Source organism: Caenorhabditis elegans, chromosome I (genome assembly GCF_000002985.6).
Source record: "Caenorhabditis elegans chromosome I".
NCBI lineage: Eukaryota > Metazoa > Nematoda > Chromadorea > Rhabditida > Rhabditidae > Caenorhabditis > Caenorhabditis elegans.
In genome coordinates this window covers 14,062,413-14,090,163 of record NC_003279.8, presented here as the reverse complement: position 1 = coordinate 14,090,163, position 27,751 = coordinate 14,062,413, and the positions used below count along the sequence as shown (strand labels likewise).

The window sequence follows — 27,751 nt, the reverse complement described above, 5'->3', positions numbered from 1 at the left end:
AAACTGTGAAAACTTGATTATTTTTCATTTAAAAAATAGTTGAACACTTTTTTATCCGAAAAAACGAACAAAATCGAGCGAAATCGTGAAATTTCGATCAGAAAACAAATAAAAATAACTGCAAATTACCGCACAAAAAAAGCGAGAAAAAAGCGTGCCGCGGGCTTGCGTTGACGCTCCGCCTTCAACTAAACCACGCCCCTTTGCCGCATGCAAAATTGGCGGAGCGATCGTTCTGTCGCGACTGTACCTCCTTGTTGAACTCTTTTTTTTTTGGAGGGAGAGGCTGAAAGGATAACGATGGGTCAGTGCAGAATTTTCTCCTGCAAATGAACTATATCCCAAAAATATGTAGTATATAAGTTCATAGCTTCATTCAATGAAAAGTAACAATGAATTTTATTATACCAATAGCCATGCTCAAGAATCGAAATCTTAGCGATTGATTCGTCGTCGCGTAGAATTTCAAATTGCGATTCAGCAATGCTCTCACAATCCAAGTCCCGGAAAAGGTCAGCCACTGAATCCTCCACTGAATTTCCATCTGTATCCAAGCGGTAAGTTTTCAGAATCAATTTTTCCAATCGGGGATTTGAACCTTTCAGCCAGTGTTTCAGGAATATGTTCACATCTTTCATCTCGATGTCAGCAGCCCAGATATTCACCACCTTGCCATTGATACCGATCAAATTGTCAGCTGTCAGGGAACCTTCGAAGTCGAACTTCAAATAATCAAAGTTCTGAATCAAAATGTCCTTGGAATTCTCCAACTCCGCACTTTTTATAGTGGAGAATTCAATGCGATCCGCGCTTGTCCCAAACATTTTCAGAATTGATTCTTGGTACCTAAGCTTCAAAGTTCTCATTTTAATCCCTTTCAACGCTTGAATATCCGGCTTATATTGATAGACACTATTACACATTATCTCCAAATCATCTATCTTGTGCTCTTTAAATATGTGTAAAAGGTGCTCGACAAATTGTTTGAGGCTCCCTGGGAAATTGATTTGTCGATCGATTTTGCCACGAGATTCGCGTAGAGACCCGTTGGAGGCATGGTAGGTGACACTTTTAACAGAGCTAACTATAATATTAATTTGGTGGTCCACATGAACACTGATCATCGGGGCGTCCATGTTGAGTAGTTCCGTCAGCCATTTTGCAGGTTTTGAGGTCAGCGAGAAGATGATTCTGAAAAGGTTATGGGATTTCTTCGAAGTTTAGGAGGTTATCAGAATTTTCTTGTGTAAAAAGGTAAATTTTTGTCTAACGTCTAAAAATATCGTTAAATTCTGTGATATATATGAGCTACCAAAATTGAGTGAGGCGTTTTCGGTCGATTGGTCGATGCACCATGACCTCAATCCCCATGTGGTCTACGTAGATCTACAAAAAATGCGGGAGAAGAGACGCAGAGAGTGTATTAAGTATGGTTAAGAACGTGCTGACGTCACTTATTTTTGGGGCGAAAAATTAAAAATTCCCGCATTTTTTGTAGATCAAACCGTGATGGGACAGCCTGGCAGCACAACGTGAATACCTTTTAGGAGCCTGTATTTCAATTTAAATTGAAGCTATTACTATATTCAAATTGGAAATCACGAAAAAAGTAATTATAAATATTTTGTTAGTTGTAGATTACCGAGACTTATGAATTTATTGAATTTCGGCAATTCATCACAATTATAACATTTTTCTGTAAGCTAAGACAAAATTTCAGACGTTTTGACATTGGGAGACATTTTACACAAGAATTCATTAAATACACAGGGGGTTCTATAGAAGTTGCACCTAATTCCCGTAGTTTTTCATAGATTTTTCTAAAGATTTTGAACAGTAGGTTTTTTGGCATTTAGAATCAATTTGCATTAACAAATTTTCATGAAAAATATCAGAACATGCTGAAACTCGAAAATTTAGGGGATTCTATAGAAGCCCTCCGATTCTACTCTGAAAATTTTGTTAAAAACCCATATAGATCACTCACAAATTTCTAAAATCCATGTTTCGAAGCAAATGACCTAGTGGTTTCGGGGGCAGCCATAGAATCGGGAACGGGTAGTTAGGCATGTCGGTAGAAGAGGAATGAATGAGTACGGACGGTGGGACTGCTGACCTTGTTACGGGAGTAACAAGGGAGGAGGAGACGGCCTTGAGTCGTGCATCTTTTGACAGGCTCTGAAGAATTTTCGGGGGGGGGGGGGGGGGGGGTTGGATGCATAATGAAAAATATAAAAAGTAGGGCTGCAGGGCATAATTCTCCTGACAAATGTATATCCTTTTGTAAACTTGGAGCTGGAATTTTTCAAGACAGTTTAGATGAGTTATTCTGGACTTATTAAAGTTCTTTATTAAATTTTTGGGCAAAAATAATCAAGGTGAACAGTACAAGTGAAATGTGGAATACCACTGCTTTTGTACCATGGGTTCCTAAATTTGCTTCCTTGACTCTCCGTTGCAAAGGGTACGTTCTTGAAAATCTGCTCAACTCTTGCTGAATCCAAGTGCTGGAATCTGATGTGTTCTAGATTTGGATGGAACCCCCCGAATACTGTTGTGGCACCCGGAGGCGGCGACCGAGCCTTTAAGCCGTAACGAAGAGTGACTCGAGACCGAAGAAAGAGTATGTATAGTCTGGAAGGAGCGCTGTGGCAGTGCGGATGAATGCGGTGGTCTTGCTCCCGAGGAGACTTGAATATAGAGCTAGTGACAGAACAAATGTATAAATATATTAATTTATATAGTAATTATAAGAAATACAATAAAAGAGGGAGAGAGGATAAAGTAGGGGGAAGTCCTGGAAACTCCTTGGTTATTGGAGTTTGTCGGGTTCTCCTTGGATATCGGAGCAAGTACATGAATAATAGTGAGGGGCAATTACAAAGGAAAATGGGGGATGCGTCGGGAGAGAAGTGCCACGCCCGACCGTTCGGCACGAGCGCAGCATCAAGACTGAAGTGGTGGCGTCCAATGGCTGCGTATCCTGTCGTCGCTTGAGTCGCCGCGCAGCTAATGTCGCTGTGGGGCGCGAGTGTGGCTCTTGTGAGAGAGCGTATGAGAGCGAGAGACGCAGAAGAAAGAATGACTTCTGCGGCTCTTTGTCATAGAATCCTCGTCTGAGAGATCTCTGAAGAGATTGTAGGACGAGACATTGTGGAATGGCTCCCCATTCCACAACAAATACAGTGTTTCAGGAATAGGCCGGTCCTGAAAGAGACTTCCTGGAAGACCACAATGCGCGGAATTGAACCCGGCTGATTTTGAACACAATGAAAAAGACGGATTGAGAACGCTCGAGACAGGACCGAAAACCATTGCGCGAGGGGAGAGAGGATTAGAGAATAGACATAGAATGAATTGTGTGTACATATATTGATTCATAATCCCATCTTCCGTGGAGTGCAAATTTCCAGGTCAGCTCGATAATAGCCATCCCTTCCACCTTTCCTCATTCATTCCTTCATTCTTCTGCCAAACCATGTCGTCTCCATCTTTGCCTATCCTCCGCCTCCCATCCAAGGCCCTACGTACAACATTGCAGAATTTCGAATACCTCGATTTGTGAGTTGCTTTAATTTTCACATTACTTCAAGAAAAAACCAACCGATTACAGATTTGATTACAGATTTGTGAGTTGCTTTAATATTTACAATACTTCAAGAAAAAATAATCTATTTCAGACTGAGTTTCTCCCTTGTCTCACCAACTCCCGTAAAGTCTCTGAATATGAAAGTAACAGATTTCATCTTAATAAGCAATGACGAAATAGTTATATTTGGACGTGCCACTATGTTTTTTCGGTCTAAGACCAGTAAAGTCCACGCTTCCAATCAGCGGGATGACCGTCAATGGGATATTTAAAGTATTACACTAAGAAAGAGCTTTGAAAACTTTCTGATCGCCTTCAATCATTTTGAAGTTGAACATGTATATGTAAATATAGAAAATGACATACCTTATAACCTGGAAGAAATAAAAGTGGTGAAAGACCTTTTCGTTCGATCTGCTGATCGTGGGATATTCAGTCAGTTCTACCGTACTGCTAACAAAATAAGCTTGTCAAACAGATCTCTTCACAATGATAAATCTAGAAATTTCTTCACAGAGAACATTGATTCACTTTGGTTGGATTCTAGTTTTCATCTGGAATTTAACGATTTATTAGCCATCAATGCTAAGAAAGCAGTGATCTATCGCCCATTTACCCTATCCGATTTGAATCTGTTCCTTCAACACTGGAGAAAAGGATCAAATCCTAGACTGGAAGAGATTTATATTGGACTGGAAGAGGACAATCTCGTAGACTTCAATGAAACACTACTAAAGGGCATCGTACATTGGAAATCTTGCCTATCCAAAGTGTATAACAATAGCCCATCGATCGAAGGACTGGAGATTGAGCGGACCGATGGGACCCGAGCAATCATATTTGTGAATCCGATGAAACGCAGCTTTGAAATGGGCGTATTACAGTAATTTTTGATTTGATTGTTAAAAGATTGAATAAAGCGTGATTGAATCCTAAAATAAAGTTTTGTTTTGCTGTACAAAAAAAGTCAGGCATACACAAATATTTTTTATCAAGTCGGCTAGTCACAAGGTGCTAAACTTTGGTGTGTGTAAACTAGATAAATTGGAGCTTTGAAGATGAGATGTTCTTTATTCAAATTTTTGAAAAATGCCATGGTGAATAATACAAAATAAATGTATAACGGTCAACAAAGACTACGGCTTTTGTTCCAGTACGCTTTGATTTTTCCATTAGGTTCAACAAATTTCCTCTTTTGATACTAATCTGCCAAGTAGTATGGGACGTTCTTAAAGATAATTTCACGATCTACTGCATTCACCGATAATTTGATGTATTCCAGGTTTGGATGAGATCCTCTTATCCAGTGCCTAAGGAATATGTTGACTTCTTTCGAACTTAGAGCTTTCCCACTAGAAAACTTTCGAGAGTTGAGTGATAACAAGTAATCCGCAGAGATAGGTTGATAAGGAGCAAGGTTGATGTAATTCCAGTCACGGGAAAGTAGGTATTGGATCGAAATGTCGATTGACAAATTATAAATGCTCACAACATCACAGCGAGCACCAAGGTGATTTAGGATCTCGCGATAGACCGAAATGGTTGTGCTGTTTTCACTAAAATTGAAAAATATCCATAGAACTTTGAGATCCAACTTTCCGATTATTTTCAGTAAATTCTGAGGGTTGTTGATGGCTCCAATAACTTTCAATGTATGTAACTTTGATATTTTATAAACTTCGAGAACGTGATTGATGCAATCGCGGATATCAAGCTTATACGCAATAAGAAATACAAACGCATCCGATGGTTCCTGTTTAGACAGCGTTCCAAATTCATCAAATTCGATGATAAATTCTTCATGCTCACCAAAACTTATTTTCAGTTTACATGGTCTACTATAGACCAAATCTAACTCCAACATCTCAAAATTCATAGATTTCACAAGGCGTTTAGCGCATATAGATGCAAAAGAGAAGATGAACCTGAAAAATGAGATAATTAAAAAAAAATGTTGATGGCAACTTACAATTCCGAATGTGACATGAGTTGAAAAACATTTCGTAGAGTTTTTGCCGGAAGATGGAGCAAATTGAAAGCAACATGAGCCATAGTTTCTGAAAAATTGTTGAATAAGATATTGTGGAAAGATATTGGGGTGACTGGGTCGTCGCACAATAAAATGCGCAGTAGCGCACTAGGCTCACTAAGAAAGAGAGATATTGATCCATTTTCCAGTCCTCCCGGGGGCTCACACCTGGAAGTCAATAACTGGCTCTTCAGAGGTCAATCAGCCATAAATATATGTCCTGGAGTGGAAATTCAGAGGTCAATTAGCTATAAGTACCTTCCCTGGAGTGCAAATTTCCAGGTCAGCTCGATAATAGCCATCCCTTCCACCTCCCCTCATTCATTCCTTCATTCTTCTACCAAACCATGTCGTCTCCGTCTTTTCCTATCCTCCGCCTCCCATCCAAGGCCCTACGTACAACATTGCAGAATTTCGATTTCATCGATTTGTGAGTTGCTTTAATATTTACAATACTTCAAGAAAAAATAATCTATTTCAGACTGAGTTTTTCATTTGTCTCACCAACTCCCACTAAGTCTCTGAATATGAAAGTCACTGATTTCATCATAATAAAAAATTACGGAATATATATAGTTGCTCGTTGTTGTGGAATAGCTCTTCGGCCTATTACCAGTCAAATCTTTGTAGACGGTCAGCCTCAAGAGCGTCAATGGGAAATTCAAAGTATTACAGTGAAAAAGTGCTTTGAAAACTTTCTGGCCGCCTTCAATCATTTTGAAGTTGAATATATATGTGTGAGAGGAGAAGATGACATATCTTATAACCTGGAAGAAATAAAAGTGGTGAAGAACCTTGAAATTTTTTCTGCTGATTGTGGGATATTTGGTCAGCTCTACCGTGTTGCTAACAAAGTAACCCTTTCACAGAGGTCTCTTCTCCATGAGAAACCCAGAGATTTCTTCACAGAGAACATGGATTCACTTCAACTGGAGGCTAGTTTTCATCTCAAATTTGACGACTTACTAGCTATTACCGGTACAGAGAGTGTAGATAGTTAGAGAGTGACAGACATCCGGGACCCAATGGGGCGGGGCGCGCGGAAGAGACGATTTGTGTCGATTTACGAAGTTCTCCTCGTTGTCATCATTTCGTAAATCGACACAAATCGTCTCTTCCGCGCGCCCCGCCCCATTGGATCCCGGATGTCTGTCACTCTCTAACTATCTACACTCTCTGTACCGGTAATATCAATGCTAAGAAAGCAGTGATCTATCGCCCATTTACCCTATCCGATTTGAATCTGTTCCTTCAACACTGGAGAAAAGGATCTAATCCTAGACTGGAAGAGATTTATATTGGACTGAAAGAGGATAATCTCGTGGACTTCAAGAAAACACTACTAAAGGGCATTGAATATTGGAAGTATGGCATATTCAGAGTGTATAACAATAGCCCATCTATCGAAGGACTGGAGATTGAGCGGACCGATGGAATTCGAGCGATCATATTTGTGAATCCGATGCATCGCAGCATTGGAATGGGTGTATTACAGTAATTTTTGATTTTATTGTTGATTGAATAAAGTTTGTTGGTGATATCAAAAGAATGAATGGTGAAGAACTTTAGCTCGGCAATTCGTCGCAACTTTTACACCAACTTCAGCAACTTAAGCGCCAACTTTATCCTTCCGCAACTGATCAGCCAACATTAGCAACTTTTCAACCAATTTTATATTTTCGCAACTTTTAAGCCATATTTAGCAACTTCTTTCCCAACTTTTTTAACCAAGTTTCCCGCTAGACACAAGGCCGTACCCAAAACGTTGTGCAGATTTTGTTTCGATTTTTCGTTTTTCGATTTTCTGGAAAAATTGAAAAACCGACACCTTTGGTCCGTGTGTCACAATAAAGAAGAACACCCGTCCATTGACCCCACTTTCACCATCTGCGTCTCTACTCTCCTTCCAATCTCTACCTTTCCCTCCAATGTTCTGCGCAAAGGAGCCTTATGTTTCTCTATTAAATGTATTCTTATGAAATACATAGTTTTTAATAATTTTCATGTAGTTTTTATTGTATCTGGTGAGTCACTTAATATATTTTTTCCACAATTTTAAAAGTGTTCAGATTTTAAATTTTTTTGTTTTATGCTTTCAATATTTCGAAAAACTACGAAGTTTTACGAAAGTCTTACAAATGTTATTGCGAATTTTTTTTCTTTTTCAGTACATGTAATAGAACCTAATCGCCTCTCGGATGGTGGAATCTTTAAAGCATACAGCTGCAGCAGCGATTGCCAAGCTTATTCATAATGGTGAGTCCCTTTATTCCTTCATATCTCGGCTCATCTTTAAGTTATCAAAAAGTTTTCAACTACAAAGTTATACCTAAGAATGCCAAAACTTTGTTAGTTTACAGTTTTTTGGTATCATCAAAAGTAAGCGAGATATAAACTGATTTCTTGATTTTCCAGGCCACTTCAATTCAAAAAGCTATGCGTTCGATCAGGAATCTAGCAACGAGGTTTATGCACAACTCTTGAGGCTCGACCCCCAGTGGTCTTATAACATCGATCTAAAGCTCAAAGGTCTCAGCTTCATCCTGACAAAAGTTAACTTTGAAAACGTGGAAATGGGCCCGCAGACGTTTGGTCTCCTCACTCAGCATAACCTGAAATCCTTGGTTCTTGGCAATCAAGATGAGATACCCAGTCTAGAGCATTATATGAGTCGTCTATTCCGGACATCGCAAATTGATCATTTGGATTTGAGTGGACGATCGCAATTCTCAACCGCTTGGCTGAAAACGGTGAGCCTTTTGTTGTTTATAGTCTGGTCACGTGTCTCTGCTTACAGACCGGCCAACAACTCCCATTGCTCAGAACCCTTAACGTTTCCGGCGTGAAACTTCTTAATCCCGACTTCTTTCAGTTTTGCAAAAGTTTTCCGAACCTTTATAGTCTAGATATTTCCAATTGTGGAGTCACAATTCTCACAGGGATCTCCCGTTTGAAAAACCTCCGGCATCTCTCACTTCGAAGCTTGATCTATGAAAGTTGGTATGATATTCGGGAGCTCTTCGCTTTGAAGCTTCTGAATGTCTTGGATTTATCGATGCACAGGTTGGAAATTCGTAATCTTACACAGATGTGACAGGCCTAGTCTGATTTTTAGTACCCATCACGCGAGAAGAAACATGCAACGCTTCTTGGACTGCAAGCAGGTACTTCCGGAGCTCAGATTCTTGGAGTGCTCTGGAAATCTGATGGATGAGGATATGCTCGAAGAGCTGCTGATCACACACTCACACCTTCATCAGCTGGCTATTGTTGGTGAGTTACACCGGCAATCCTGTTCCGGCAGGTCTTGAGTGATGGGATGTTTGAAGTTGCAACCAGGGGTAGCTGCGGACTTTGAAGAGTGATTGTCCCGCCATTGGTCTCGCCACGCGCCCCAAAAATCAATGGGTGGCACGTGTCGAGATCATCGCGCGTAAATGCGCCCCCTTTAAAGTCGTAGACGTGGAAAAATGCACTGTACACTCAAAATAAAAAAAAAAACTGCGTGGTGTGTACTGCAGAAAACCTAATATTTAGGCCCTTTTTCTCGTCCACTCACGGAGAAAAGGCAAAAATTTTGACCCCAACCAATATCAGGCCGCCGACATCTCACGGGTTCCGGGCGAGCTGTCTCCGCCCGCTGCGAGTTAAACATAGCGGCGCGCGGAACCCGTGAGATGTCGGCGGCCTGATATTGGTTGGGGTCAAAATGCAGTTTTTTTTTATTTTGAGTGTAGCTCATAACCAGAATTTTTACAAATTTCGAAGCTAGCACGTTTGGGATTCCAAAACTTTAGCTTTAGAACGCGACTTTGTTTGTGTTACAGCAATTTGAAATTATATATATATATTACTATTAATATTACTAGTTTGGGCACAAATCAATTTTCCAGACTGCGATGTAAAGGCGCCTAAATCGTCTCCAATTCGAATTTTGAGCTGCACAACGTTTGATTCATCCATCACTGCACTAAAGTATTACTTGAATCTCAAGCGACGGAACGAAGTACAAATTTGCTTTCAAGAATTGCGACTCCACGTGAAAAGGCTGCATGAGAGGAAAATGCAGTATGACGTGACAGAATGTGTCACTCTTTCGCTTCAATCGCTTGAGAAGCTCCCATGTTCTTTGATCATGAATTTTGACATTGTAGAAGAAAGATTATTCACATCGCGACTTTCATTTGAAGCCGATTTCCTAGCGGAAATAGTGCTGTGAGTTTCAGAAAATTAACACAAAGTCTCACAACGAACCAACTTTTCAGCCACAATTTTCATCGATTAAGTCGTGTTCATACTCGATTGATCTGTGACATACTTCTAAATAACGTCAACCGTCAGCTGATCAGAGACCTTCGCGCAGAAACAATGTGGAACGCTATCATTTATCTATTCAATATGGGAGTTTTCGTCGACAAACAGAAGCTCAAAGGGATCGCGTCACATTGTGCGGCTTCTCTTCACAACGGCGATCCAATCATTGAGGAGCAAGCAATGCGGATCTTGACGAGCTGTGTGACCGGCAAAACTCTGGAATTGGTGCTCTCCATCACTGAATCCAAACACGACACCACACCGATTTGTCTTGGCTTCCTGAGAGCCGCGCTTCACAAAGAAGATGAGCAGTCGAGTAGACGTGTTGCCGAGAAAATCCTTGCAGCAACCCACAATAATGAAGAGGAATGCAAACGATATATCAAGCATGGTGCAATGAACATGCTGATCTCGGCAATTGATCGGTTTGACTCAGAGCCAATGCATATTGTGATATTGGGGATTATTCGGAATTTGGTGATGATGTCGCCATACGATAAAGTGCAGCAAATTTTCACATGTGTGCAGTTTCGAACTTTTCAGTAAGTTAAATTTTTTTTAAATGAGTAGCTAAATCGGTAATTTGCCGGTTTGTCGATTTGCCGGAAATTTTCAATTCCGACAATTTGCCAGTTTCCCGATTTGCCGGAAATTTTCATTTCTGGAAAATTGCTGATTTGCCGGAAGCGTTTAGAGGGATTTTTGAAATTTTTTCCCGTCTTCTTGGAAAATTTTCATAGAATTTGCTTACTTTTTTAAAAAGTTTTTTTTTTAATTCTGAAATTTCCAAAAAAAAAGTGCAAAACCACAATTTGCCGAAAATTTTTGTCAAATGCTGTTTTTCCGGCAATTTCAGCAAATTGGCAATTTGCCGGTTTGCCGATTTGCCGAAAATTTTCAATTCCGACAATTTGCCGGAAATTTAAATTTTGGCATTTGCCGATTTGCAAATTTTTCGGGTGTCTCAATTCCGACAATTTGCCTATTTGCCGGTTTGCCGGAAATTTTCAGTTCTGAAAATTAGCCAATCAGCCAATTTGCCGATTTGCCGGAAGTTTAAATTCCGACAATTTGCCGATTTGCCGATTTGCCGGAAATGTTAAATTCCAACAAATTGCCGATTTGCCAGAAATTTTCAGTTCCAGCAATTTGCCGATTTGCCGGAAATTTTCAGTTCCAGCAATTTGCCGATTTGCCGGAAATTTCAATATTGGCAATTTGGCTATTTGCCGGAAATTTTCAATTGGGGCATTTTGCCGGTTTGTCGGAAATTTTGAATTCTGGTAATTTGCCCACGCACCGGAAATTTTCAGTTGTGGCAATTTGCCGGAAATTTAAATTCCGACGATTTGCTGGTTTGCCGGACATTTTCAATTCTGGTTATTTGCAGACTCACCGGAAATTTTCAGTTGTGACAATTTGCCGGTTTGCCAAAAATTTTCAGTTCTGAAAGTTTGCCGGAAATTTAAATTCCGGCGAATTGCCAGTTCTCAGTAAAATTTCGAAAAATTTGACACCGCGCCAAAATTGAAAACTGATTTTTTCTTCAGAATCCTCCTGAGGAACTGGACCTCCTCCGACAGAGCATACCTCATGCTCTCAATTTTCGCACTCCGCCTGAACCACCAGGATAAAAACTTCGAATGCGTCTTCAGAAAGTGTGCTGATGAACTTCTCAGGAAACACTTTCCCTACCTCCTGGCCACCGAGATAACCGTCGATGTAGACATCTACTTCGACAGAGGCATTGTTCAGAACATCCTTCGAACTTCCGAAGAAGTTGGATTAGTGCTATGGGCATTGCTGACAATAAAGATCTACGCACAGAAAAGTCTTTGGAATAGTCGATCAATCAGGGACTCGAACTTTTTTTATCTCATTGAGAACCCACATATTGCATCTGAAGTGGTGAATGTTGCGTCGGAAAACGTTCGGTTCCTGTTTCACTGGTAGATCAAACGGGTCTAATTCAACTACACTCATATATAATTGTATATCATTGTTAATAAACTACATATGTAATTATAAAATGTTCATTCAAAATCAAAAATTGTACAATATACATACATAAATACCAGTAAAAAAGATTCAAAAACACGTGTTTTTTCTTTATATCCGCTAGATCCATTTCCAGCTCGTCAATAAAACACATAAAACTATCACTTAATCATACTCTGGATGGTTTCTCAGGGAATCATAGAGCTCCTGCTCTCCGTGGTGCCCGGTGAACACCTTATGCACTGACGCGAAGATTGGGAACTTTTCCGAGATTTCATTGATCTCCAGCATTTCATAAACATCCTGAGCTGTTGGCGGGCCCTGAGCACTTTGACCCTTGAGAAGTTCCTGCTCAATGACTCGGAGCGGCTGAAATTGAAAATGTTAAATTTCAGTTGATAGGCACAGATTTTTCATTGACAGCTAAAGTGCACGAAACCTTATCAACCTACCTTATCACTCTTGATGAATGCCTCCGCAACTTTTCGATTGCGACCTCCATAGCAAGTGGTAATGAGATCAGCCACTCCACACGACTCGAAGTATGTATGTCCGACGGAACTTGGGTAGAAGTGCTCCACAAACTTCTTGGTTTCTAGGAGTCCCAGACGGATGATAGCGGATTTCACGTTGTAGGCCCAGCCAAGCCCATCGGCAAATCCCGCGGCGCAGGCGACAATGTTCTGGAAGGAAATTGGTTTATAGAAGGGAATACGGCAAAACTAGATATATTTTATAGTTAGTTTTAAAAACATAACACACTAATTTTCCAGTAATTAAAGTTATACAGGGAGGAGCCTAACAAGATAAAGTCGAAAAATTTAATGTCTGACTTTGGCATGACATAGTATTTTTTCGATAAAAGAGTGAAAATAATGATCCCTTCAAAAAATTTAGCTGCCCCGGTCCAGGTTTAGCAAAGTTATGACGTTTTGAAAGTGCCGAAAAAAAATTCCTCGAATTAAAAAAAAAATTTTTTTTCTAAAAATTGATAAAACTATTGTAACTTATCCAAAAATGTAAAAAACATATATCATGCACATTTTTTCTCCCCACGGACAAAAAACCACACTGCTTGATCTACATATCTTGGGCAAAATTCCAAAAAGTACTTTTTCTTGTAGGTTAATTTGTGGGTTTTCTTGAGAGTTAGGAGCTAAAACTTGCATGGCATATGTTTTTCACTGTTTTCAATTATTTGCAAATATTTTTTCCTCTTTTCAGAAAAAAATTTTTTTAATGAAATTTTTGAAATTTTGTAAAAAGGTGTTTTAGTCACTTCCAAAACGGCAACTAAATTTTTTGGAGGAATCATTATTATCACTCTTTTATCGAAAAAAAATACTATGTCATGCCAAAGTCAGCCATTAAATTTTTCGACTTCCCTTGTAAGTCTAAAATTTTCTTATAATCTGACCTCGATGGTGTCTAGGGCTAGCGAGATGGAGGCAGGCTTGGCTGCCAAAATACATAAGTCATTTTCCTGTAAGATGTGCCTAATTTTAAGCGCTTAGGTAATGCACCATGTTTCTTGGTGACCGACAGTTTAAGCCTTAACGTCCTAACCAGACACTCCTACCGATGCACCATGTTCCCCAACAACTCTTACCTTTAGTGCTCCGCAAAGCTCCACGGCCTCATAATCCGTTGTCACCCTAATTCTGAAGTTCGGGGTATCGAACACCTTCTTCAGCTCCTCTCCATTCTTCAAACTCTTACACCCGATTGTCGCCTCGCAGAACTTCCCATCCGCCACCTCTCCAGCCAAGTTGGCTCCCATCAGAACACTACACTGAACTCCCAACGCCCTCTCGATATCCTCAGAGATCAGTTGCATCTTGATCTCCCCGTTCTCACAGCTTGATGAGATTCCTTTGGTGAGAGAGATCGCGTGGGCTCCCTTTTGTAGCTTGCCACGGAGCTCGTCGCAAATCTGAGGGATCCCTTGGTGTGGGACGACTAGGATCAGAATGTGGGCTGACTGGCAGGCTTCCAGGAGAGATGACGTGGCGACGACGTTGTCAGGGATCCGCCGACCCGGGAGGTACTTGGGGTTCTCGTGGGTGGAGTTGATGGTCTCTGCGATGGATGGCGAGAGGTCTCCTGGTTTCTGAACAACATTCAATGAATAATAGCTTTCATCCTAGCCATGATTAGATTCTACTTACCCTGGAATCTCTGCACCATATGCTCACAATCGGCTGGAACACCTCATCCTGAGCTTTTACGGTTTTTCCAACTACACAAGCGATGGCTGATCCCCAGTTTCCACCGCCAACAATTGCGATCTTCTTGCGATAGTCCTCTCCGGAGTTATTGTTAAAGTTATAGGAATAGTCAAAGTTCTGGCACGGCATAATAAGTTGTTGTGATATGGGTAAAAATCTGATTCTCTGACGTCTCAGCCTCTCGGCCTGAACTTTTATACTCGTCTTCTTCAAAAGTCATAGGCTCCGCCTCCTGTCATTCAGATTGATAAGGGAAAGATCACTGATAACATTCTCCTTCACGTGGACACATCTTTAAAAGTCGTATCGCCAAGAGACACGGGGATTCGTGTAGAGACGCAGAGATTCGCGGAATCTAGATTACTGATAAGCAGCAAATCTGGAGGTTTTGCGGAGAACAGTGATCTATATGCGTCAGGGATCAAAGATCGCTTATTTGCAGATCTGGGAAGAATCCTGAAGAGGGTCTGTAACCCATAGCGACCAAAGATTATGCGAGACTTTAAGAGGCCAATGACCAAAGGCCATTGGTCCTTGGGAGCCTGCAAGCCTGCAAGTTGTTCAGAGATACAGTCTTGGCAAAACTGACTCAAAAATCGCTTAAATTCTGCAGAAAAGACGTTAGATTGTCAAAAAAAAAAGAAACAATTGCTAGAAAACGTCCGAATTACAGAAAATTCCTTAAAATTGATCAGGAAACGCAGGAAAATGCCAAAATTTCATTACTCTGTAGGCTTTCCCGGGTAAATTCAGCCAAAACAACTGGGAAAAAAGACTGAAAATGCAAAAAATTTGGAGGCTTAAAAAAAATGATTTGAAAACGCTTACAAGCTTTGTTAGACGTAGGCTTAGGCTTAGGCTTAGGCTTAAGCTTTGGTCTAGGCTTAGGCTCAGACTCAGGCTTAGGGTTAGGCTTAGGCCTAGGTTTAGGCTTAGGCTTAGACTTAGGCCCAGGCTTGGAATTAGGCTTAGGCTTATGTTTGAAAACAGCTAAAAGAGACGTAAATTGCTTTAAAAATTGTCTGAAAAGTGCCGAAATTCTACGGAAAGTTGATGGAATTTTCAGAGTCTATTTTAGTCAGGACCCTGCAAAAACCTCCGCTAGTTACAGGTTTACTCAAAATCCAAGTATCTTGGTTTAAAAATTTACAGAAACATTTCTAATAGTAAGGCCTATTTTTTGCTGTTAAATTGGTTTTGTTCGCTGAAATTTCAGATTTCCTTGAAAAAAAGATATTTTTTATCTTATCAGTTCCAAGGTATGCAAGGTTCAGTAGTCTTCCACCGATTTCATTGAAATTTCCATGTACTTTTGAACTTTGCTGGCAGAAATTCTATACTTTTTCAGATTTCCAACAGCCTTTCACGTGCCCCCTCTAATCCAGTCCTAGCAAGTTCCAAAAATAGCCCGCCAAATGATCATTGGTGCCGTTCGTTTCTTTTCATTTTCCTCGCACCCTCCACTTCTCCCACACTATCTCGACGCAAAGTGTAAGTGTACAGTTACTTTGTAGACAGGGAAGACGATTTTCAAAATTGGTAAGTGATAAGAATAGTAGGTAGGAAAGTACGTTGACATCATGAAGAGTATAGTAGAAAATTCACGTGAATTGGTTGGGAGTGGGGAGAAAAAAAACTTTTGAACTTGGGACTGAAAAGTTTGAAAATATTTGAGTTTGAGTTCACATTAATAAACTAAAAAGGTAAACTAAATTTTGGTTTCATAAAATTTGAGAAAAATCTTTTTAGAATTTGAAACTTGAGAAAAATCCCCTTAAGTTTCTGAGCATTTTGCAAAAAACTAGACCCTTCTAGCTTCACTGGGCGCAAAGTTATGAAGGTTTCAAGTTATTAGCGCTGCCGCGACGCACACGCCGACGCAACCGCATCGCACACGCGCCGCCTGTCGCCGAATTTCCTATCCCTGTAACTTTGTTCAAACTAAAGCTACGGACTTGAAATTTTTTCTGGATGAACAAAATGTAATGGGCTATTCAGTAAAACTTTGATATTGACTTGAGAAAAAAAATCCAATTTTTTAAAAAACTATCTGAAAACTAAACTGAAAATCATAAAACTGAAAATCCTCAAAATTTTTAGCATCCTCCAAAAAAATCAGCGTTGTAGCTACACTGTGCGCAAAATTATGAGGTTTTCAAGTTATTGGCGCAGCCGCGACGCACACGCCGACGCAGCCGCAACGCACACGCGTCGCCTGCTGCTCAACTTTAAAGCTGCATAACTTTGCTTAAGGTGAGGCTAGAAGCCTGAAATTTTTGCAGTATGCTGGTAACCTGGTGCGCTTTTTGAAAAAATTAAAATTTGAGCAAAAATATCTCAAAAATCTTTTTTTTCACATTTTTCTTAAATTTCCCAGGTTTTCTACGTTTTCACCAAACATCGGAGACCTATATGAAATCTGGTTGTTTGACAAGAGAGAGAGTGGGGGGTAAATATTGTAGAAATTCGACACTTTGAACCCCTTCGAAGTATCCAGTTTCCACGTTTTCTTCTCACACATTGCTAGATTCTTTTGTTGTTTTTTGTCTTATCCAACAGTTGTTTCTTTTTTTCAGAGGAAAAAAAATCTTATTCGTTATATCTCTTATCATCAAATGATGCATTCGATGTGTTTCCACGCTTTTTGGTCAATAATGAGCAAAGTTATGACGCATTTTGTATCTGGTGACCGAAAAAAGTTCGGCCACCAATTTGTATAGGGGCACCTCTCCCCCCCAACCCCCTCGCCTTTAGGAACCTTGCGCCTGCATAGCGTATTGGCTAACAGGTTTGGCTGTGACTCTGAAGGTATTTGGTTCGAACCCCAGTAACGATTTTTTTCTTTTATTTCCTTTGATTTGTCAGTTTTTTGCAATTTTCCCACATTCCGAGACTTTTCCGGCTCTCTCGCCTCTCTCGCTCCATTTTGCTCCGCTTGTCTGCGCACTCCACGCTCTCTAACCAGTCTCCGTTTTGGTTGGCAATTTTCGCCGATGGTTGTGCCTTTATCCCGTTTTTATGTCGAATTTTATTGAGTACCTATATAATAAGTGCGGGACAGAGTGGTAGTAATACATTTATTATTATTTGCCATTGACCTCGGTTGTTTTTTTGAGGACTGGTTTTCTCAGTTTTCACACGTTTTCTACCGATTTTGAGGAAGTTTTGAATTGCATGGGGCAGTTTCTTGGAAATTTTGCCATGAGTTTTATTGAGTTGCATTTTCTTTTCTGAGTTGTTTTCAAAAATTTTAACAATTTGAAATGTTTTTTTTTGAAAATATTCAGAAAAAGCAGTATAAAAACCATAAAATGGTTTTTTTTTTGGAAAATTATAAAGTTTTAAAATTCTTGTATTTCAAAATTAAAAAAAGTTACTAAAAAGTTGTCAACTGAGGAAATATAGCAAATTTGACGTATTATATTTTTTTAGTAGACAACTTTTTGATATTTTCGACTCCAAACGTGTTACAGTAAAACATCCAAAAAAAACAAATTTTTTTTTGAAATTTCTTATTTCGAATTTTTGAAACTCCCATATCTCGAAAACTAAGAATGCTATCAAAACGATGTCAATTAACAAAACGTAGCAAATTTTTTGATCTACAAACTGTTAGTTAACAACTTTTTCATATTTACAATACCCAGTTAGCTATATAATTTTGAAACAGAGCTGGATAACTTATAGAAAGAATAATAAAAAAAGTCGTCATCAGGACAAACATTAAAAATTTAAAAGTTTTTTTTTCAAATTTCTTGTTAAAAATGTACTTTCAAATATTTTTAGTCTACCGTACAGTTCTTCCATCATACCCGAGTTTTTCAATTAAAAAAAAAATTCCCCCGTGGTTGGCTTTTTGTTCCAAGTTTTCCGCGTCAACTGTCTCTCTGGCAGTGCCTAAAAAGACAAAAAGACAAACGAAATAAGGAAGAAAAAGCGGCAAAAATCATGGGGTGAGAGAATCAAAATGAGAGAAAGAGACGGACAAAACTAAAAACAGAGCGAAAAGCCTTTCTCCCGAAAGGGTCATTTGTCACTCAAACTCTTGAATTCTCATGGGAGGAAGCGGCAGAAGAAGATGGGCTTTTCGGTTCGTTTTACATAAAAGTTTTCTCGTTTTTTTTTTCGAAAAAAAAACTAGAAAAACCCATGTTTTATTGGATTTTCCTTCCTTGTGATTTTTGAGATTTTACCAAGTAAGACCTAGCTCCAACTTTTTTCCTCTTTTTTTTTTGGAAAAATGTTGGAAAAATTATCAAATTTCAAAATACAATATATTCTGAGTTATCTACAAAAATTTCAGCTTTCTAGCTTGCCTCAGCGAAAAGTTACGACGGATTCAAGTTGGTGAGGCTGCCGCGACGCACACGCGCCGCACGCCCACCGAAAAGTTTGGCCAAAGTTTAGTGGGATAGATTGCATTAGAAAACTTAAACTTCGGTCAGACTTGGGCTAAACTTGGATGAAAAGTTGGCTAAACTTGGGTAAAAAGCTGCTGAGAGCTAAAGTTGGGCAAGAAGCTGCAGGTAAATGCCGAGTAACTAGATATTGATTATTCTCCAAAAATGTCAGCACTCTAGCTCTACTGGTAGCAAAGTTATGAAGGTTTTAAGTTGCGGGGGCGCCGCGACGCGCACGCCGACGCACACGCCGACGCAGCCGCGCCGCATGGCCACCAAACTTCAAAACGCCGTAACTTTGTTTATTTTGAAGCTAGAAACTTGAACTTTTTTGCAAAAATCTTAAAATTTTACGATCTACTTGTTTTTCTAGAATTTATATGAAATTGTTTTTTTGTAAATTTTTTTTTCTTAAAATCAAGAAAAAAACTTGGTTCCTGTTTCTTTGGCATGTTTCAATTGTTGCATTCACTCTATAGAAATAAGTACCAAATCTAGTAGTAGCCAACCAGCTCAATTATTCCTGGGGGTTCTTCTCTCTCCCCCTCTTCAGCTGCGCAAACATACAACAAAAGGAGGCGATGGGGGGTGAGAGGGATAGTGAGACGCAGACATTTAAAGACAAGAATTCGAAATGCGCCTTTTCTTTCTCTATTCGTCCGTCCGTTTCTCGTGCCTCCGGTTGCCGCGCGGGGTCGGAACATTAGCATAATGTGTCTCTGTATCTGCCGTCTCTTTTCCCGCAATACTCTCTACAAGTACAGCACGACAGTGTCATCTTTTGCGGGGGGGGGGGGGGGGGGTGAAGAACAGTACAACAACAACCAACCCTAATAATATCATAGTTATATTATTATTTGATTGTTCCTAATTTTGTATACATTCGAGATTTTCCGAAAAAAATTTTTTTGAGCATAGTTTGAAGCGCCTATAAATGTGCCAATTTGCAAGATATCAAAAAATTATTAACTAGTGATTTATAGTACTAAAATTTTGCTACATTTCATCAGTTGAAAAATTTTTGATAGATATTTTAGTTTTGGAGATATACGAGTTTTAAAATTGTAGATTAAAAAAAATTGAAATTTTTTTTGAGCAAATTTTGAAGCCATTTTAACTTTGCCAATTTGCAAGCTATCAAAAAGTAGTTCACTAGTAAATTATAGAACTAAAATTTTACTACATTTTATTAGTTAAAAAGTTTCTGACAGCTGTTTTAGTTTTGGAGATACATGAGTTTTAAAATTGTAGATTTAAAAAATTTGAAAAACATTTTTCAAAATTTTCAAACCCCTGTAATTCTGAAACTATGAGACTTGTCAAAAAGTTGCCAACTAACAAAATTTAGCAAATTTCTTGTCAATTAATTTTTTAGTTGACAATTTTTTCTATGTTCATTTATTTTGAAGCTAGAGAGCCACAACTATATAGAATTTTATTTTTTTGAATCAATTTTCTCCAACTTTTCAAGTATTTTACGCATTATTCATACCTTAAAAGTGACATTTATTACGAAAAAGTGATAAGGGGGTACCCTATGGCAAACATGTACTCCTCCTCCTCACTCACGTTCCGTTTTTGCTCTCACTTTATTTGCTCTCTGTCTTTGCTTTTTCTTGTGTTTTTTTTTTGTGAATTTTGCTCCGTTTTCCGCTAGTTTTCCTTTTCGACTACCGAAAAAGAGCATTTTCGGTGATAAAAAATTACTTTGCAAAATTTTGCTAAACTAGAAAAAAACATTTTGTGAGGGAATTTTTTGCTGAAAAATATGAAGTTTCTTAAAACAAGAAAAGCTTTTAAAATCTATTAAAACTTTAAGTTTTTTTAAAAATCATTTTTAAATTTTATAAATATAAAATTATTTAATTTTTAACCACCTTTTCGAAACATTGATATCTTTAACTATTATCATATTTTCAACAAATTTTTCATATTTTGTTAAATTGTAAAAATAAAATTTAAAATATGATAATAGGAAAAGATTTCAACGTTTCAAAAATGTGGTTAAAAATGAAAATTAAAAAAAAATCTTAAATTTGTTTTACTGTTACATCTTTAAAAACTACAAAATTTATTTCAAAATTTATTTTTGAAAATTGTTTAAACTAAGCAAATTTAAAAAAGTTTTAAATCACTCCAACTTCAAAAAAAATTAAAAATTGTTGTGGTTTTTTTTATTTTTAGTTTGAACTTCCATATTTCAAAAACTACTGAATTAATTAAAAAGTTGTCAACTAACAAAATAAAGGAAATTTTTTGCTTAACATTTTGTAAATTGACAACTTTTTGATAACTTTTCACAAATTTGAGGTATGGTAGTTTTTTCTTTTATAACTTTTTATTGGTGGCAGCTATCAAAAAGTTGGCAACTAAAAAAATGGTGCAAATGTTATGCTTAACATTTTGATAGTTGACAATTTTTAAAAATCTTCAGTTTCCCAGAAGTTATGCCACTTTTTCTCTCCCCCCCCCCCTCCTCGAGTTCTTCCTTGTTTTCATCTATTTTCGGCCCTTTTTCCAAAATTCATTGGATTGATTCTTTCCAATGTTTTTCAATGTTTTTTTCATGGTGTTCGGTTTTAGGATTTTAATTGAAAACACACACCCTGGTGTCTATTTTGTCTATTTTCCCGAAAAAAAAATCCGAAAATAAAATTTTCCCCCTTCTTTCTGTCTCGACGCTCTATAAATTCAATTTCCCTCTTTTTTTCTCACTTTTTCTATTTTTTTTTCACTACTGTACAGCTCTTTAAACTGCGGTTATTTTTGGAAATTTCAGCTAATTTCAAGATTTTTTTTCAGTGTCATATTCTTCCCATGCGGAGCAAATTGTACAAAACATGAAAATTGAAGGTTGGTTTTGATTTTTTTAATTTAGAAAATGCTAATTTTAATTAAAAATACATATGTATGCTGGTTACTAAAAAAATTTCAAAAAAATTTTCCAATTTTCAAAAAAAAAATTTTTTCGAGATTTTTTCAAACTTTCATATCTCCAAAACTACGAGAGCTATTAAAATGTTGCCAACTATCAAAACATAGAAAATTGTGTGATAAACATTTTCATCGTTGACAAAATTTTGATAGCCTTGCTCTCCGCAGAGTTAGAGGAGCCTGAAGTTTGTTGGTACTGCGTTCAGGCTGACTGGAATCTTATAGGGTAACAACTATAGGTTTTAAGGTACTTTTACAGTAAAAATTAATAAAATATTGCTCTTTACAATGTCATAAGTAAAATTTAGAAAAAAACCACAATTTTGAACATTTGAAAGTTTTTGACCAAAAATGTTTTTTTTTCTCAAAAAACATATTTCTCCAAAATTTCTAAAATTTTGCTCACAATCAGACTTTAAATTTCATCCAAATCTATTCCAAACTCTCTAACTATGCCAATTGATGACGTAAACTCTAACCCAAGCTTCTGGGGTGGAAAAGTAATTAAATTTTAGTATTGTGGTGCACCCGCCTGGAAATTGGAAATTGGATGTGTTCCATGCTCCTCTAAGAGAAAAGAGGGCCGTAAAAATAAAAGTACAAATGTATTCCCAAAGGGTTTGTCTAAATTTGGAGGAGAAAAAAAAAATTTGTTCGAATCTCAAAATATAAAATTTCCAATTATAAATTAAAAATTTGCACTTTTGGATTAGTATATATTGAAAATTTCAGAGCCGTAGCTTAACTTTGCACTGAGTTATAAGGCTTCAAAGTATCTAGTTCAACCGCGACGCAACCGCGCCGCACCTACTTAACTTCAAAGCCCTGTAACTCAGCTCAAAATTGACCTACAGCTTTGAAATTTTTTCTCAGAGCTGATTTTAAATTAAGCTTTCATTATCGTTAGCAACCAATTCATTGGGCCGCGACGCAACCGCGTCGCTTCAACCAAATTTTGAAACTCCTTAACATATAGCAACCTTTCCCATTTTTCAGTGGTATCGGCACTACCGCACTCGACGGTCCATTCGGCAGTCCTTTCGCGTCGACACCGCTCCGTCATCTGCGCGGGACCATACGAAGTGCTTCCACTGGAGGGGTGTTCTGAGCCGGTAAGTGTTCTTTTTGTAGTCCAGGGCCATCTGCTTATAATGAGTGGGACCACATGTTGCGAGTCTCTTTCCAGAGCAATTATTCATTGTTTTGGGGCGTTTTTGGGGTCAGACGGATATAAAAGGATTATCCAGATTTTTAAAAAATCTTACATTGTTCACAGTTTGCAGTCAAACTTTGGAAAAAACCTAAATTACAGTGTCAAAAAATTTCAGAGCTCTCGGTCTTTTGAGAGCTAAGATATGAAGCTTTAGAATTTTGACCAGGCGTTGCGGTCGCGTCGCGGCCACCTCCTAAACTTTAAAGCTTGATAAATTTGCTCACCAAGGTCCTAAAGCTCTGACATTTTTGCAGAAGCCTCAAAATTACATGTACTATTCAAATATCTAGCTTTAAACTTTTTAAGCAACAAAAAAAATTTTCGGCCACCCATTTAATTTCCTCCTCTTCCGATCTTCCCCCACCCCGTATAATCCTCTTTGTACCTAACGAGCCGTCAATAATCCCCTCGGCACTTTCGCTGCTTATCGAACCGTAGTTGTCAATTTGAGAAGTGTTACTGTCTCTGCGTCTCGCCTCTCTAATAACAAGATTCTGCCCAGCGATAAGTTTTGATCCGGAATTCTCATGGGGATGCGAACATTGAAAAAGGGTGTGAAAGGGTTCCATATCTAGATGATTGATCTGCTGGGCAGGGAATTTGAAAAGTCTTTGGGAAGGGGGAGCTGGAAAATTTTCAATAGGTTCATAACTTGACAGGAAATGTTGAAAAGAATAGCTCTAGCCGATCTAAAACTTCAGAAAAAATTTCAGAGCTCTGGCACGCTTTGGAGCATAGTTATGGTGCATCGAAAATTGGCGCATGCGGCGCGGTCGCGTCGCGGTTATCTAACTTGGCTCAAAATGGTCCTAGAGCTCTGAAATTTTTTGAGTGACTCTGTTAAGTTTACCACATTCTAATTTTCTATAAAAGCTTGAAATGTACCTATTTATACAAAAACAAATTTTTCAGCTCCCAAGCACCTCAACTCTCAGTGAGCTACCCATCGAGTGCCTCCGACTCTCCACAGATGAACGGACGATCGGTGCGGCGACAAATGCGATTCTCAAAGTTGCGGATATTATAACAGGTCACGAGGTGCGGAATCTAACGGGACACACCTTGCCAATAACCTCCCTAGCCGCTAGCAAGTTCAACCCTTACTGCTGGTACACCGGGTCATCGGATTGTGATTGGACGCAGTGGGATACTAGGATGAATCCGTCTAAAGTGAGTTGAAAAGTGCAAAAATACTATCCAAAAAGTGTCCAAGCTTCAAATCCTCTGTGATACCGAGCCGCGACGCAACCGCGACGCGTGCCCAAATTTTTATCAAAAATGGCAGATAAATACTAGATAACACTATTGGCCAAATTTCACACCTCCGACTCAATTGTGAGCAAAGCTTTGACATTTTAAAAATTGAGGTAGACCGCGACGCGACACGCGACGCACTGCCGAAATTTTATGGCACCGTAACTTTGCTCCCAGTCGTCGTAGGATTTTGAAACTTTTTGTGAAAGCATTCTCTAGAAACAGACTTTTTTATAGACTTTCAACGCGCGTTGTAAAAGAAACTTTCTAATTTTGAAGATCGACCGCGACGCGACACGCGACGCACGCCCAAAACTTCAATACCACATAACTTAGCCCATAGTGGTCCAAATTTTCTGAAACTTTTTGTAATCACCATATCTGAAATAAAGCAGTTTTTTAAAGCGTTCCCAAATTTTCTGAAACTTTTCAAAATATAATGATTTTCAGATTTTCGGGTCCAAAACCCCTGGCGTTGTTCGAAGTATCGCATTATCACCTGGTGATCGCTATGTAGCAGTTGGCACCGACGAAACTATACAGATTTTCGACGCCAGGCAGCGGGAATTTATCAAAACTTTTAACTGTTCGGTAGGTGCTTTTCACTGGAATTTCTGACCATTTTTAAAAAATCAAATTTTGCAGGGTCACGCACTAGAGCTTCACCCCAGCGATGTGCTCCTCTCCTCCGTTGGTCATGATAGGATAGTTCGGTTTTTCTGCCTAGAGACTTTTGAAATGATATCTCAATCCGATCCGTTTCTGGATGATATTCAAGCCAGCGCTTTTGATAGTAAGAATTATATTTAATTTTGGGCCAAAAACATCAAAAAATTGAATTTCAGCCCACGTCATGATAGCTGCTACCAATGATTCTATCAACCTGCTCACTTGGGAGCCCTGCTGTGATATTCTAACGACAGTACCTCTGAAAAATGTGGAGAAGGTAGGGATAGTAACTTGACAACACTTTTGGCTCACTGAAAAATGTGAGCAAAAAGTGTTGTCAGTGTGTGCTCTAGTATTAAAGATCCTGTAACTTGCGTACCAGTTGACGTAGAGTCTTCAAATTTTTAGACGACACTTGTAAGCTTTCACCCACGCGTTGCGGTTGCGTCGCGGCTTGGCCATCAAATTTCTTAGCTCTGTAACTTAGCCAACTAGTAGTCCTATAGACTTGAAACTTAGTCAAAAAGTCACATCGGAAAGCAAATTCCTATCTTATTTTCATGAATCCAAATTTCTAAAAATGTTCATTTTAAGGCATTAACCCAACATTTCAACGCCAGTTATGATTGATTATTTTTTGGCGGAGATTCCAATCTTCTTCCCTTTGTTATGAATTCCATGCCATTTCAGGTCGTCAACGTGAATGCAAACGGTCTGGATTTAGACTTTATTTGCATTGGAGACAACACTGAACGTCTCGAAATGCGCACCTACGCTATAGAAGAGCTGCTCTCCTATTCGCCGAGCCACGAGCTCTGCGGGAGCATTTACGAGGAGGATGAGGATGTGGATAACTCGCCGATTGATGAGGTATTAGCTTTGGGTTTGTACTTGGGGTTAATGTAGGAATTTTCCAGGTAAAAGCGCTACCGGAGCTCACAGAGTTATCGAATTTGCCGCCGAGGTCGCCTGGCTTGTCATGTGAAGAGACGGAGACGTCAGCGTCACCTGTGAATAGTAGCAGCAGCCATTCTAGCCCGACTAGTCCCGTTAAGGTAAGAATAAATTTTTGTCAGAGGCCCATATCTTAAGTACGGACTGCTTCTGGGCCAGTTTAAAAGGCTTCCGAGTCTCATTTTATTGGCCTAAAAACTCGTAAGCTGTCTCAAGTCGTTAGTCTCAATTGCAATTTTCCAGTTTTAGACCAAAGTCTGTATCTAAGTTCAATCCCCTCAATCTTCCTCACAAGACAGTCTTTGAGCTTTGTAAAACCTAAAAGAGCTCTCCATATATTTTCAAACCCTCTAGGGAGTTCCCTCTCCCCTGCTCCAACAGCCGCAGCTTGACATCCAACCTCTTAAATCTTACAGCCAGCTCCCGTCAAACACCGATCGGCATCTCAGAAGCTTCCTGGAAAATCGACCAAGACCCTGAACCCAAAACCAGCGGGGTCCACACGCTCTGTGACCCCAGTCTCCACAAAGCCACCTCGAACATTTGGCACCGCAAAGAGTGTGATTGTCTCGTCGAAGCCATCACTAAGCGGGTACAATAACCGCGCGAATCCGTCGCCTTCTATGTCGGATTTGAGGACGACAAAGTCGATGGCAGGGTCTACGACGTCTTTGTTGAGTGAGAGGGCTCCGAAGAAGCGGTCAACGTCGAGCCGGTAAGCAGGACTAGAGGAAGTAAAGTTTCAAAACTCTAAAACTTTCCAATTTTCCAGCCGTAACCAAGAGCCCATCACCATCACCTACATTGGCCGCCCACGTACCCCTAGCGAAGGAGACGTCGCATCTACAGTATCCTCCTCCACATCCCGCAACCGTCGCCCATCGCCTTCCGTGGCGAAGAAGACCTCCCCTCCGTCAATCTACGCGATCACCTCTTCCCCGGCCAAGCGTGCCTCCTCCACCGCTTCAGGGCCTACTGCCAGACGCCAGAATTCCACGTCATCGGTGACCTCTACCACGTCGGCCAAGACGCCTGTAGGGGTCTGGGGAGCTTGTATAGAAACTGTACATGACATCGGGATAGTTGCGAAGAAGGAGAATAGAAGTGAGTTATTTAGGATCTAGCTTGAAGCGTTAACTACTGGAATTCAGACATCCGACGGCTCAAGATGCTTACCTCCCGTCGAACGAGCAACGTGGATATCCCTCCAGAAGTGTGCTCCGATGAGCAACTAGTGTTAACCGCCACGAGGATACTGAGCAGGAGGAACGATTGGTCATTGAACAGCTGTCATGCCTACCTTCCAGTCATAATAGGTAATCTTGCTTGGTAGTGAAGGTCGTAATGATGTTTTGAACTTTCAGACAACATAGCCAGTGTAGACGTTACAAATCGAGCTATAGCCCTGGAGGGTCTCGCAGCGATCGCTGACACCCTGGGGGAGAGGCTCGTGAAGTTTGCGTCCATGAACTCCCATAGGATAGGAGTAGATGTGGCGGCGGAGGAGAGGGCCGAGAAGGCGAAGGCATGTGTTCAGGTAGGCATCTTGTAGGGGTTTTGCCCTTATTAACCCTACAAATAATTCCAGCACCTCCGCTCCCTGGTCAAAAAACGCGACTGGTACTACAAACAACTCGACGAGCCATCCATTCTCAAACTCGACCCGATTCTAGAGCTTTTAAAGAAGATCTAGCTACCTCATCTGTGATATATTGTTAAGCATTCCCACCACCACTCGCATTTTTGTTCTTTTGTCTTGTCTTTCAGTCATTTGGGTCAGAGATTTTCAGGTTTCTCTACGAATTCCCTCTTTTTAATAAATCATTGAATCATAAATCATAAATTTTACTTTGAGGGCTTCTTATTGCAAAGTCGTGAGTTGTGAGGTGTGAAAAGGGATTTATAATTCATAAGAGGGGGATTTCAGAAATCCTAAAGTTATTGATAAATTAAAAGGTTTTAAGCCAGCAAGCCCACTTGTACACATCCGAGTCCTGAGTCCGCAGAACTTTTCAAGTGCCCCCGCAAAGTCCCTAGGCTTTTAGGCCTTCTCTAGACCCTCAATATTTAAAATTTAATCACTATCTATGTTTTGAAATCCTACTAATCTATACCCCCCTCCATATCTCCATTAAAAGATATAGCGAACTTGCGTTGCTATGACTCCCT

The 27,751-nt window shown here is 39.4% G+C and overlaps 6 protein-coding genes, 4 non-coding genes and 1 pseudogene across 12 annotated transcripts; 6 read left to right on the top strand and 5 right to left on the bottom strand.

Annotated features, from left to right (window-relative positions):
* Positions 1–305: 305 nt before the first annotated feature.
* fbxb-101 (F-box associated domain-containing protein) lies at positions 306–2,077 on the bottom strand (the record flags this gene model as incomplete). Its single annotated transcript, NM_061058.2, has 2 exons — positions 1,988–2,077; positions 306–1,191 (listed from the first exon to the last, which is right to left on the bottom strand). The coding sequence occupies exons 1-2, from the start codon at positions 2,068–2,070 to the stop codon at positions 306–308; spliced, it is 969 nt and encodes a 322-aa protein (NP_493459.1). The 5' UTR covers positions 2,071–2,077.
* Positions 2,078–3,478: 1,401 nt separating this feature from the next.
* fbxb-94 lies at positions 3,479–4,476 on the top strand (annotated as a pseudogene). Its single transcript has 3 exons — positions 3,479–3,561; positions 3,681–4,124; positions 4,166–4,476. Coding segments are annotated over exons 1-3 (838 nt in total).
* A 162-nt stretch (positions 4,477–4,638) lies between these two features.
* On the bottom strand, positions 4,639–5,652 carry fbxb-56 (F-box domain-containing protein). The gene is made up of 2 exons (NM_001377677.2): positions 5,559–5,652; positions 4,639–5,514 (listed from the first exon to the last, which is right to left on the bottom strand). The coding sequence occupies exons 1-2, from the start codon at positions 5,639–5,641 to the stop codon at positions 4,791–4,793; spliced, it is 807 nt and encodes a 268-aa protein (NP_001364569.1). The 5' UTR covers positions 5,642–5,652; the 3' UTR covers positions 4,639–4,790.
* Positions 5,653–5,956: 304 nt separating this feature from the next.
* Positions 5,957–7,119, top strand: fbxb-93 (F-box domain-containing protein; the record flags this gene model as incomplete). 2 transcript variants are annotated; one of them, NM_001368570.3, is made up of 3 exons in its annotated part: positions 5,961–6,048; positions 6,100–6,596; positions 6,827–7,116. In NM_001368570.3, exons 1-3 carry the CDS (start codon positions 5,966–5,968, stop codon positions 7,114–7,116), a joined length of 870 nt encoding a protein of 289 aa, NP_001355498.1. In that variant the 5' UTR covers positions 5,961–5,965. The 2 variants fall into 2 exon arrangements, with proteins under 2 accessions (NP_493456.2, NP_001355498.1); NM_061055.5 differs by having other exon boundaries at positions 5,957–6,048; positions 6,100–7,119.
* A 462-nt stretch (positions 7,120–7,581) lies between these two features.
* Positions 7,582–11,971, top strand: gadr-6 (Protein zer-1 homolog). The gene is made up of 8 exons (NM_061054.9): positions 7,582–7,642; positions 7,787–7,874; positions 8,034–8,368; positions 8,416–8,681; positions 8,734–8,891; positions 9,512–9,833; positions 9,884–10,474; positions 11,483–11,971. The coding sequence occupies exons 2-8, from the start codon at positions 7,817–7,819 to the stop codon at positions 11,883–11,885; spliced, it is 2,133 nt and encodes a 710-aa protein (NP_493455.1). The 5' UTR covers positions 7,582–7,642; positions 7,787–7,816; the 3' UTR covers positions 11,886–11,971.
* On the bottom strand, positions 11,953–14,327 carry gpdh-1 (Glycerol-3-phosphate dehydrogenase [NAD(+)]). Its single transcript, NM_061053.8, has 4 exons — positions 14,099–14,327; positions 13,540–14,040; positions 12,383–12,613; positions 11,953–12,299 (listed from the first exon to the last, which is right to left on the bottom strand). Exons 1-4 carry the CDS (start codon positions 14,285–14,287, stop codon positions 12,096–12,098), a joined length of 1,125 nt encoding a protein of 374 aa, NP_493454.1. The 5' UTR covers positions 14,288–14,327; the 3' UTR covers positions 11,953–12,095.
* A 673-nt stretch (positions 14,328–15,000) lies between these two features.
* On the bottom strand, positions 15,001–15,097 carry F47G4.11. Its single transcript, NR_050721.1, has one exon. It is a non-coding gene; the product is annotated as an Unclassified non-coding RNA F47G4.11 (non-coding RNA).
* Positions 15,001–15,097, top strand: F47G4.12. The gene has a single exon (NR_050722.1). It is a non-coding gene; the product is annotated as an Unclassified non-coding RNA F47G4.12 (non-coding RNA).
* A 4,447-nt stretch (positions 15,098–19,544) lies between these two features.
* On the bottom strand, positions 19,545–19,608 carry F47G4.10. The gene has a single exon (NR_050719.1). It is a non-coding gene; the product is annotated as an Unclassified non-coding RNA F47G4.10 (non-coding RNA).
* On the top strand, positions 19,545–19,608 carry F47G4.13. The gene has a single exon (NR_050720.1). It is a non-coding gene; the product is annotated as an Unclassified non-coding RNA F47G4.13 (non-coding RNA).
* Positions 19,609–21,360: 1,752 nt separating this feature from the next.
* On the top strand, positions 21,361–27,415 carry F47G4.4 (WD_REPEATS_REGION domain-containing protein). The gene is made up of 13 exons (NM_061052.6): positions 21,361–21,411; positions 22,489–22,604; positions 23,618–23,875; positions 24,410–24,550; positions 24,605–24,752; positions 24,805–24,905; positions 25,319–25,498; positions 25,546–25,683; positions 25,999–26,297; positions 26,355–26,686; positions 26,734–26,898; positions 26,947–27,119; positions 27,171–27,415. The coding sequence occupies exons 1-13, from the start codon at positions 21,399–21,401 to the stop codon at positions 27,273–27,275; spliced, it is 2,169 nt and encodes a 722-aa protein (NP_493453.1). The 5' UTR covers positions 21,361–21,398; the 3' UTR covers positions 27,276–27,415.
* Positions 27,416–27,751: the final 336 nt, after the last annotated feature.

Bases quoted from the DNA above. Each gene is read 5' to 3' on its own strand.
- F47G4.4 (NM_061052.6), top strand. The intron at 24,551-24,604 runs GTAGGTGCTTTT...CAAATTTTGCAG, and splicing joins TCAAAACTTTTAACTGTTCG to GGTCACGCACTAGAGCTTCA. The intron at 26,687-26,733 runs GTGAGTTATTTA...ACTGGAATTCAG, and splicing joins TGCGAAGAAGGAGAATAGAA to ACATCCGACGGCTCAAGATG.
- fbxb-56 (NM_001377677.2), bottom strand. From the start codon at position 5,641: ATGGCTCATGTTGCTTTCAATTTGCTCCATCTTCCGGCAAAAACTCTA. The intron at 5,515-5,558 runs GTAAGTTGCCAT...CTCATTTTTCAG, and splicing joins CTCATGTCACATTCGGAATT to GTTCATCTTCTCTTTTGCAT.
- gpdh-1 (NM_061053.8), bottom strand. From the start codon at position 14,287: ATGCCGTGCCAGAACTTTGACTATTCCTATAACTTTAACAATAACTCC. The intron at 14,041-14,098 runs GTAAGTAGAATC...AATGTTGTTCAG, and splicing joins TATGGTGCAGAGATTCCAGG to AAACCAGGAGACCTCTCGCC. The intron at 12,300-12,382 runs GTAGGTTGATAA...TTTCAATTTCAG, and splicing joins CATTCATCAAGAGTGATAAG to CCGCTCCGAGTCATTGAGCA.
- gadr-6 (NM_061054.9), top strand. From the start codon at position 7,817: ATGGTGGAATCTTTAAAGCATACAGCTGCAGCAGCGATTGCCAAGCTT. The intron at 7,875-8,033 runs GTGAGTCCCTTT...TTGATTTTCCAG, and splicing joins TGCCAAGCTTATTCATAATG to GCCACTTCAATTCAAAAAGC. The intron at 8,892-9,511 runs GTGAGTTACACC...TCAATTTTCCAG, and splicing joins TCATCAGCTGGCTATTGTTG to ACTGCGATGTAAAGGCGCCT.